Genomic DNA, 11,018 nt, shown 5'->3' with positions numbered 1-11,018 from the left:
ATTACTTTGTATGCACANATTGGAATTGTAAGAAAAACGCTTTACATATATGTACACGCACATAATGGAATTTGTTATTTGAATTATACTAGTTTTACTTACATAAACATGTACATATATGCATACATATATTTTGAATTATTACTTTGTATGCACAGTATAGGAAATACCTACAACATACAATACCTACATAAAATGTATAAAGCACAAACAATTGTAATGAGGATAACTGTCTGCGGATGGACAAACATGGTATAAAAGGAGCAGTGCTAACAAGCATTGTGCATTAGCTAAGCATACGTGGCACGCGTCGCAACGTGGGTCACACGGGTAGTTTAAAAAGGATCAAACCTCCGAGACTATTAGTATATATTCGAAGTGGGCTTTAACCACTGAGACTGGTGCTAGCTGTNCTTAACCACTGAGACTGGTGCAAGCTGTAGAGTTTAAACCTACTCTAGTTCTATACTTTAGAGAGTGGATATAGCGAGAGTACAGCTAATAAAGAGGCTATACCGAGAAGCGAGTTTGTTCTAATATCTTGAGGAGATAGGGTGTTTACTCCTTAAAGGACCCTGAACAACCGAGAGCCACGCCCAGCACTCAGGAAAGTCCGTTACAAATTCTATATAATAATTAGAATTGTTTATAATGACTTTTGCTAAAATTTTAAAATCAAAACGTATCAAGGGAAATTCTGTGGGTCTAAGAAAAATTATTTTATAGTATGTTTATAGAAACGTGGTATATTAAAAAGTACACATGTTTTATTTGATATTTTTAATTTTTTGTTTTTTTCTGTATACAATTTGGCAACAGATTTTAAAATAATCCAAACATATTCTGATTTTGTATTTTATGAAACTGGCATTTTATTTACTGTCTCTTTAAACGAACGTACATATTTATATATGTATGTACGAACATAAAGGTGGTCGAAAAATACATGCGGGAAAAAGTTAAAAATGATATCGCTAGCTTAGAAAGAAAAGTTGCTCAGTCCCATTTTAAAAATTTTACAGGAGAGGAAAATATCTTCCTATAGCCATTTTCTTTAACTATTTCGCTAGACGTCGAATCAAACATTTTGCGCGTTTAAAGCAAAGCAAAACTCCATAAGAATCAGAAGGATTCGATATTTATTAAAAGATGTCGTATTATTTTGGCCTTAGCGGATTTGTGTTGCTTGTTTTGGACTTAGCAGATTTTCCTTTTATTGCTTATGAAGAGGAAAAAATAAAACAAATACCTTTATAATTTTCGAAACGATGCGTATTCAATTTCTCTAGCATCCTATATCAAAATATGAGTTTTCATAAAAAGTGGACTTAGCAACTTTTCACTCTAAGCTAGCGATATGCTCTCATCCCCAAGGATTTTTTCAAAATGGAGAAAAATATACCCGTAATTTAGAAAGCTTGTATAAAAAATATTTTTTTTATATTAATTCATTTCAGATTGATATGGTAGATGATGATGAACGCCGCTGGAGACATTTCAACCCTGAAATTCCTAAACGATCTGGAAAAATTCATGATTTGGAGAAGTTCGATGCTACGTTTTTTGGTGTTCATTTCAAACAAGCCCATACAATGGACCCTCAAACACGAATTTTGATTGAAACTGCTTATGAAGCTGTGATAGATGCGGGTGTAAATCCGAAAAGCCTACGTGGTACAAAAACTGGCGTTTACATTGGTTCATGTATTTCTGAATCAGAGAAAACGTGGTTTTATGAAAAAGTATCATCCGGCGGCTTTGGTATAACTGGATGCAGTCGAGCAATGATGGCAAACAGAATTTCCTACAGTTTGGGCCTGCAAGGTCCGTCGCTTTTACTGGATACTGCATGTTCTAGTTCAATGTATGCATTAGATAATGCTTTCTCTGCTTTACGCAATGGAGAAATAGACGCAGCAATTATTGGAGGGTCTAATTTAATACTGCATCCATTTGTTACACTTCAGTTCGCTAGGTAATAAATAAATACCATAGAAAAAGTATATACATACATACATACATATATGCATGCATGGAAGTACATATTAGTTGCGTTCCTTATCTCCCAGAAATAGTCAGGAAAGGTCCGAAGTAGTCAGATTTAGTCCAAAAAGCGTTCCTTAACTCGAAAATGACAGCAAAAATGAGAGAGCAACACTCAGTGAGAGTCCGAAGTAGTCAGATTTAGTCAGAAGAATTTTTGCTGGCAAAATATTGAAAAGTGTCAAACTCAACTGAATTTAAATTAACGGAAATTAAAGAATACACAAAAAGTAAGAATAGTCTAAAAAGTAAAAAAAGTTAATTGAAAGTGGAAGGAGGCAAAAAATAAATGATATAGTAAGTGTTTATTGTGCTTGTGCTTGTGTTAATGTGTTTTGTACATACATTTCTATTCTTATTTAACGTTAGTTTTGTTGTTGCCATCATGATAAAAACATAACAAGGTAAAACCATTGAGAGGCAGTCTGACGTTTGCCAACAATATAATTTTAAAATCAAAACTCAAACTCACACACACATTCTCATTTTCAATCTCAAACAACAACAATTGTGAACAATTTAATTTTTTTATTTTCAATTTTATATGATTTTAAAATGTTGGCAAACGTCAGAACAAAAACATGGCCGACGAATTGAGAGAATGAATTTACTTTGTAATGTTTTTATCATGGTTGCCATTATTTGGACTAAAAATTTGGTTTTTTGAGTTCCTTTACCTTTTTCTGTTATTCTCTTGTAGTGTACGCATTTTGCTTAAGAGCGAAATTTCCCTTTGCTTCAAGCCATTTGTGCTGTCTATGGGGTGTTTGAAGGTTTGACAAACCGCTTGAGGGAAATTTGAGCAAAAATCAAATTTTTTTGATTTTCTGGCCGCCATGTTAACGTTTGATCAAACCGCTTGCGATGTGGATGGTAAAATCGCCTCAATTGCAACTGAAATTTCACCAAGTGAAGACGTAAGGGAGAATAATGGTAGAAAACTAAAATGTTTTACATTGTTAACCGAAAGAAAACTAAAATTCTGTGCTTGAACGACTCATGTTTGCATGGTCTATGGCAAAATGGGAAAAGTATGTTTGACAAGCCGCTTGTGTGGTGTATTTCGCTCTTTATGCTCTTGCATTTTGACACTTTTCAGATTTTAGTCCGAAAATATAAGGAATGAACCTATTATGTATGATTGTGAATATACATATGTAATCAATTGAAAATATTTACAGACTTGGCGTGTTAGCTACCGACGGATATTGCAGACCTTTTGATATAAATGCATCAGGTTATACTCGGTCCGAGGCTATAAATTGTTTATTCTTACAACGAAGGCGGGATGCTAAACGTATTTATGCGAGTGTTGTTTATTCAAAAACGAATTGCGATGGTTACAAACCTGAAGGAATTACATATCCATCGGGAAAACTTCAAGAGCAGCTAATTTCTGAATTTTATAATGAAATTGATGTTAAACCTAGTAACTTAGGATACTTAGAAGCTCACAGCACTGGAACTGTGGTCGGTGATCCAGAAGAATGCCGAGCAATTGATAGCGTGTTGTGTAGTCAGCGCCAGGAACCTTTACTGGTTGGTTCAGTGAAATCTAATATAGGTCACTCTGAGGCGGCGTCTGGTATATGTTCATTAATTAAAGCGTGCTTTGCATTTGAAACTGGAAAAATTCCTCCAAACATAAACTTCCGTGAGGTAAAACCTGAAATTGCTGCTTTATCGGAAGGCCGTCTAGTTGTGGTAAAAGATGTTGTGGATCTAGGGAAGCCTTATATAGGAGTAAATTCATTTGGTTTTGGTGGAGCCAATGCACATGCACTCTTAAAAGCGTTCGACAAACCTAAACTTAATAATGGCATACCATGCGATGATATTCCAAGATTGTTGACTTGGGCTGGGAGAACAGAGGAAGCCGTCAATCACATTTTCAATACTGTGGAAAAGAAGACTTTGGATGCTGAGTTTTTTGCATTATTACATAACATACAAAAAGAGGAAGTCACCGGAATGGTATTTCGTGGATTTGGTGTGTTCGAAAAATGTCAAACTAATCAAGCAAAGACTCTTGCTAGAGATGTCCAACATTTCACTGGCATAAAACGTCCTATTGTTTGGGTATTTAGTGGTATGGGTTCACAGTGGACAGAGATGGGAGCTTCGCTGATGCAGATTCCCACGTTTTTGCAATCGATAAAGCGAAGTCATAATACTTTACAATCAAAAGGGCTAGACCTAATAAGCATACTCACATCTGCAGATTTAAGTACTTTCGACAATATAATGCATTCATTTGTCGGTATTGCTGCAATTCAAATTGCTTTAGTCGACGTTTTGCGCTCTTTGAACATCGAACCGGATTACATTATTGGTCATTCCGTGGGCGAATTAGGATGTGGTTATGCTGATGGATGTTTCACAGCTGAACAAATGATTCTTGCTTCATACTACAGAGGGAAAGTTAGTCTAGAAATGGAGAAAATTAAAGGTTCGATGGCGGCAGTTGGAATGGGCTTCAAAAAGATTGCTAATATGCTGCCTGATGAAATTGAAGTAGCTTGCCGTAATAGTTCAGACTCTTGCACTATTTCTGGTCCAGCTAACGACGTTGCCAAATTTGTGGCCGATTTAAAAGCAAAAAGTATTTTTGCCAAAGAAGTTCCTTGTTCAAATATTGCTTACCATTCCCGCTACATAGCTCATATGGGACCTGAATTTTTGAAATATTTGCAGCAAATAATACCAAATCCGAAATCCAGAAGTGAAAAGTGGCTCAGTACAAGTGTCCCAAAAAATGAATGGGATCAACTAGGGCGTAATCTGTGCTCAGCGGAGTATCACGCTAATAATCTTTTAAATAGTGTTCTATTTGAGGATACTTTTGATCTGTTGCCCAATAATGCAATAACGATTGAAATTGCACCCCACGGATTGTTGCAAGCTATTCTAAAGCGATCAATGCCGAAAGGAGTACATATTCCCCTTACCCAACGTAATAACAAAAACAACACTTTGTTCTTCCTCTCCGCATTGGGAAAGTAAGTATCTAAAAAGGTGCAAAAGTATTACATGACTAAATACATGTGTAAACTGATTTTCAGATTGTTTAGCAACGGTGTTACATTCCCTGTAGATATGTTATATCCAAAGGTAGAATTCCCAGTGTCGAAAGGTACTTCAGGTATAAGTTCACTGGTGCGTTGGGATCACAGTGAAGATTGGTTTGTAACAAAATATGAAAACATGAAAACTAAGTCGAGTGGAGAGCGGTTATATAAAATAAATTTGAGTAGCGATAATGAAGAATTTATGAGCGGACACGTGATTGACGGTAAAATTTTAATTCCGGCTACTTGTTATCTTCAGTATGTATGGGAGACATATTCTTTGATGTACCACGGTCCTAGCTACATGGACGTTCCGGTTGAGTTCGAAGATGTACGTTTCTTGCGGGCAACAAATATGTCATTAAATGGAAATGTAGAGCTGAACGTCATGATTCATTATGGAACTGGACAATTTGAGGTAATAAATATTACGTTTTTTTTTTCATATACATTANCGAACGTCCCTTACTTTTACAAAGGCATGGCCGCCTTATGTAAGTAGGAATTTAGAATGTACATTTGGTATCAGACATACTTCTGAGCCGCTTTACAAAGTAAGTTACGTGTAATGCAGAGCAGTCGCTCGGAGTAGTTCGGTGCTTGGAAATAACTTCGGCTGCACGTTATTTTGCAACTGACAACGTAATGTGTCTTCGGAGGTGTTCATTTTGCCCTTTACTAGTAGATGACATTGGCCATGATGACAATTTTGGTACTAAAAACTGAAAGAAAACATGGCTTACCTCGAAAGGTGCTTACCTATTTTCCCAGTGGGAAGTATTTTTAAAATATTATTTGTGGACGCATCAGACATGTGTAGAAGATTACAACTTTTTTTTTTTAATTTTACCTTGGTCGCTAGATAAACAACGAAAATTATGTTCGCACTGTAGTCGGTAACGGCGAACATCTTTGTTCCTTGCATCTTGAGCCTCTTCTGACATCTGTCCTATTTGTAAAATGCAGTGTTCAATGATTCATTTTCCATGGTAAAGCACCTTGTGGACTGTTACTGGCATATAGTACCAAGAATATTCATATAAGAAAAGTTGCCTTGTAATCGCTGCATACTCTTCGAAAGCGTTGGCATTAATGGCATAACCACATGCCATTAATTCCAATAAAACATGGAAACGTTTTATTAGCGTTAAATTTATTTCAGTGATTTGAGCAGATTTTTCTGCATTCCTAAAAAAAGATCTTGCGGTGTTGCCATCGTTGGTGTTACCGGTACTGTGCTTAGGCATGTCTATGAGTAATCCCATCTCTTGTTGAAACTTTCTTTGAATACATTTTTTTCTTTCTGCCACTTTTTCTTTATGTTCTGCTGATCTGATTTGCAATGTTTTCACTTCAAGTCTATATGATATATGTAATAGGCACTCCATGTATCTAATCCAAGAAAGTAGCGGTGATAAACCAAACTCGAGCATATTTGTGTCTATCGTTTTGGTAACTAAAGAACTTGGATTGTTCATATCCTTAGGATTTGCTTCACATACATAACACGTCTGAGTAGAGTTATAGCTGGATAAGGCATTACATACCTTGCTATGAGCCATACACAAAATTAACGATCACTTTATCGAAATCTTGGCTTCGTTTATAATAACTTCTGTAGGTCATAAATCATTTATTTGTTTCTTCTACTTCTTTAATAATAAAGTCTGCAGTTTCTTTTGCAAATGTAAATTTAATAGGACGACAATATCTCGGGGAAGACGGCGCAGGATTTTGGAATATAAAAATTAGTTTCCCTCTTGCATTAAAGTGATATATTTGCATTCGCACCATTGACGCACTAAACAAGTTTTCATCGCTTGTAAAATCTTTTGATCTTGCTTGCTTGTACCGATTTTGTGTCGCTCCATCACAACCCCATTATGACAAGAGTTAACGGACTCTGATTTTAAAACGTCTTCAAGTGCCAGACAAAGCCTTTTTAATGTGTGATCAATTAACGACTGTAAACGAACTTCAGCGAATGATTCAGTGATGGTTATGTTTTCTGGATAACATAACTTCTTTGCGGATTTTACCTTATCATATGAAGGATATATGTTCGAGCTACCCTGTTCGCCATACTTTCTTATTACATTGTACCTCTCAGTTGATAAATCAGCATCTATAATCAGCGCAAGTGCTTCATCTGGAGGGTACCGTTTCGGAACAGCACTCTTAATTCTGCATTTCTTCAGAACAGTATCTCTTTCTGGAGAGGCGTTAAATAGTTCTTTTACAATTCCGGCAGAGTCTCGTTTACCTGCAGATCGGATTTTCATTTCACCTGCCATAAACGGTGTTCATTGCATGCATTTCTTCCTAGCTCTATTGCTTTTCTAGATTTTGTTCGTGAAGAACAATCATTGAAATCTTTAGTTGGCCTACCAGCAGTTCCTTTGTCCCTCGATTTTATTACTATTGACGGTATGCATATTTTTGTCTTTAGCCATTCACTATTATTGTCTAAAAATCGTTTTTTTACCCTATATGCTTTAACCCACCCACAGTATACAGTAATCCAGATAGGCAAAACAAAAAGGCTGCGTTTCTTTATACATTCCGGATAATCCCATTTCACAGCCGGAATAAACAGAATGCTTTTGAAATATACGTTAACATATCATCAGGAACGTTCTAAAGAATAAGTAAACAAAAAAGTTTATTCCAAACGTTCAGAATGAATAAAGAAATTCAGCTTATNTTTGACAATTTATTTGAATGTATTGAATGATATTTTTTCACAGTTGTCGTTTTCTTTAACCCAAATGAATCCTGTTTCAATATTTTCTTATAGTGAAAAATATTTTCAAGTCACATAAAATAAAACAACAAGAAAAATTCCAAGCAAATCAGGCTTGTAGCATAAGCGGTTATAACTGGATGCAGTTCCTACACAAGTCATATCGTGTTCCGAACACAACTTTGAGTGAATAATGGTGGGCTGACTTTGGAAAATGGTCCCATAAGTTAGGGGGTAAAACAAGTATTACTTAGCTTAAAGGTAGAACTCACTAAATTTGTATGCATTTGTTCAGCCGCTTATTCTCATTTGAAAAGGATAATGCATGAGTTAATGCAAATAAAAACGGTTTATGCAAATAAGCGAGGCCGTTTTTCAACCGTATAAAATGTATATGCACATATTCTTACATACATATTTATCAAAATATTCAGAATGACGAAATGAATTGGATCAGTCTTGTCTGTTTGTAAACACGCTAACTCGAACAAAATTTAGATATTTTACCGAAAGTCGGTGCGGAAGTTGCCTTTGGTATAATTTAGGTTAGTATTAAATTTTGGCGAAATCTGCCAATAACCACGACCACCTCAACAAAATTTTTGTTTTATTATTTTCTTTTTTACCAATTTCGCTGTTAAAATTTACATTTCAAATATATCAACAAACATTTGTGGGTATTTTTGCACCAGTCATTGCCTATGGGTTAATGACAAAAGAATCCCATAAATGCACAATATTTCATGTATTAATTTTCAAATAGGCATATTGTCAATGGCTGGTTTACTGTATACTATGAACCCACCTGTCTTTAAAATTTTGACTTAAACGCTTACAAAATACGCCAAGTTTTTCGTCATCAATTTTTGTGTGTGAGCCACTGCTTTGTTACTCCTCATATGTTCAATAATAGAAGCACAGCGATTTTTTCAACAGTATTTAGCCAAATATCGAATAGTTGATGGTTGATTATTTCACAGGACATTTTAAATTTTTAATCAGAAATATCGGAGATGTGAACCGCTGCAGCCTCTTTTTATTGAAACTCGTACACAAAACTCTCACGCCTCTTTCGATGTAAACTGCAGGCCCGTACTCGCCCGTGTTACACAAATATGATATATACGTGCACTTTTGTAATTTTAAGTAGATTTTACTACTACCTATTATTATAATACGTAACTACATTTTTTTTTTTAAATAGAGATGATCTTTGAAACTAAGGCCAGTCAGATCGGGCATTTCTCGTGAGTCGGTTACTTTTTCATAGAACGCAAACAATTCTTCATTGTTTTTTNTAAATAGAGATGATCTTTGAAACTAAGGCCAGTCAGATCGGGCATTTCTCTGTGAGTCGGTTACTTTTTCATAGAACGCAAACAATTCTTCATTGTTTTTTCGTTACAATCGTACTTTGGAAACAAAACACAAAAATTATCTAAAACTGATTTATGGCTTAGGAACCGGCTTTTCATATTAGCAATATATGTCTCAGGGAAGTGGAATGTAAAAAACAATGCCATAGTATGCCTCGGCGTCTCCGGTTTTCACATTAAAACGATTCATCTGGCGACTGCTTTATCGCCATACTTTGATTTTTGTGCCTTTTTTCTTCTTCTACGTGTTCGAAAAACAAATTAAAGTTTTTTTCTGCATTTTGTCGCATTTCTTAAATTTTTTATAGATATTAGCGTGATACAAATAACTTGTACGGTATTTCACTGTGACAAATAACGACTTTTTTCGCAATTGGAAAAAATACAACTTTGAAACTCTTTTTAATACACTTTTTCATTTTTCTACTGGCGGAATTACAGAACGCGGTAGATAATACGAATTTCGAATACTCGCAAGTTACAAAGAATTTGGACTATTAAACGGACAGGGTGGCGACGAATAACTGTTACGCAGTTTTTTTTTATTTTTTTAATAAAAAGATCCTTGATGGACTTTGTGAAAAAAGTATTTTATTGTTAATTTTCCACTTTAGCAACTCTTGCAAAAATTTGTAAAATTAAATAGTCCGTGATCGAATAAATTATTCAATAACAAATAAAAAGTAAAATAAGTAAGAAAGTCTAGGTTCGGGCGGAGCCGAACATTAAATACCCGGCGCAAGTATTAAATATATGTTTTTCAGCTTTCCGAAAGCTACCGCTACATGGTAAGCCGGGGTGTATCAGTTTTGAGTAAACTAGCGTCCTTAAATTTCGAAATATTGAAGTTTCGGGCATTTCTGAAATTTACCGTTATATGAAAAATGGCCGGAATTTTAGTCCGATTTCAATAATTTTCAAGTTTTGCTTTTATGTGGCAGGCACAATAACCATACCGAGTTTGGTTCAAATTCGTGGAGCGGTTACCGAGATACACACATATATGTGATCACTAGCTTATACCCGCGGGTTTCACCCCGCGCTTTTATACAAATACTAGCTTATACCCGCGGGTTTCACCCCGCGCTTTTATACAAATATAAAAAATAATTTAATGATGTTAGATTTTATTTCTGTGCCCATTTCGTTATAACTCGTTATTTTTTAAGCGAGTTAAGGTATTTAGGCCGTTTAAAACTATGAAATTATAAAATCTCGTCTGCGCGCTAGGTATACGAAAGATATCAAGTTTACCTCAAAATGGTTCCAGGTGTACGACGCGTGAACGTGTAACCTTCTTGGAGGTGCCACGGCAGGTTCTAATATTTCCAACTCAAATTTCGTAAACTGGCCTTGATAAAATACCACTTCTCATTACTGTAGCAAATGCCTCAAGAGAGCTTTAGATTATAAGGCCGAACCTGGCTCACCCTTTTCCAGCTAATGAAATTTATTCTGTCAGTACGGCACTCATAAAATAAATCTCCTTAACAAATTTAAAATACTTATTATATATTAAGAAGTTTTTAGCATGTATGAGAGGCGACATGCCTCCTTTTTTAATAACTCACATTTTTTCCATGAGCAATTGATGCATTTTGTATACACAACTCCATACCAAGTTCCAGTATTCTTCCACAAGCACTTCCAGGGATATGTGGCAAGAAAAAGTGTTGGTTCTACCAATTTTATAAGTTCGTGAAACGACTTTAAAAGCTTTATTTCAAAAAAGGTTACAATTAGATTCGTATTCAATATTTCATTATTTAATTTTAATATACTCACATT

The 11,018-nt window shown here is 35.2% G+C and overlaps 1 protein-coding gene across 1 annotated transcript in view; it reads left to right on the top strand.

The window, feature by feature from the left end:
• Positions 1 to 1,461: 1,461 nt before the first annotated feature.
• FASN3 (Fatty acid synthase 3) overlaps positions 1,462 to 11,018 on the top strand; it is a 57,310-nt gene continuing 47,753 nt past the window's right edge. Inside the window, exons 1-3 of the mRNA XM_017612988.1 lie at positions 1,462 to 1,975; positions 3,225 to 5,042; positions 5,106 to 5,529. Of these exons, the coding sequence (XP_017468477.1) occupies positions 1,464 to 1,975; positions 3,225 to 5,042; positions 5,106 to 5,529 (2,754 nt within the window). The 5' untranslated portion in view covers positions 1,462 to 1,463. The remainder of the gene's footprint in view (positions 1,976 to 3,224; positions 5,043 to 5,105; positions 5,530 to 11,018) is intronic.

This window comes from Rhagoletis zephyria, unplaced genomic scaffold (assembly GCF_001687245.7).
Source record: "Rhagoletis zephyria isolate East Lansing unplaced genomic scaffold, Rhagoletis_zephyria_1.1 Rzeph_scaffold_00595, whole genome shotgun sequence".
Classification (NCBI taxonomy): domain Eukaryota; kingdom Metazoa; phylum Arthropoda; class Insecta; order Diptera; family Tephritidae; genus Rhagoletis; species Rhagoletis zephyria.
The sequence above is the reverse complement of the archived record's forward strand: the minus strand, read 5'-3'. Positions and strand labels throughout refer to the sequence as shown.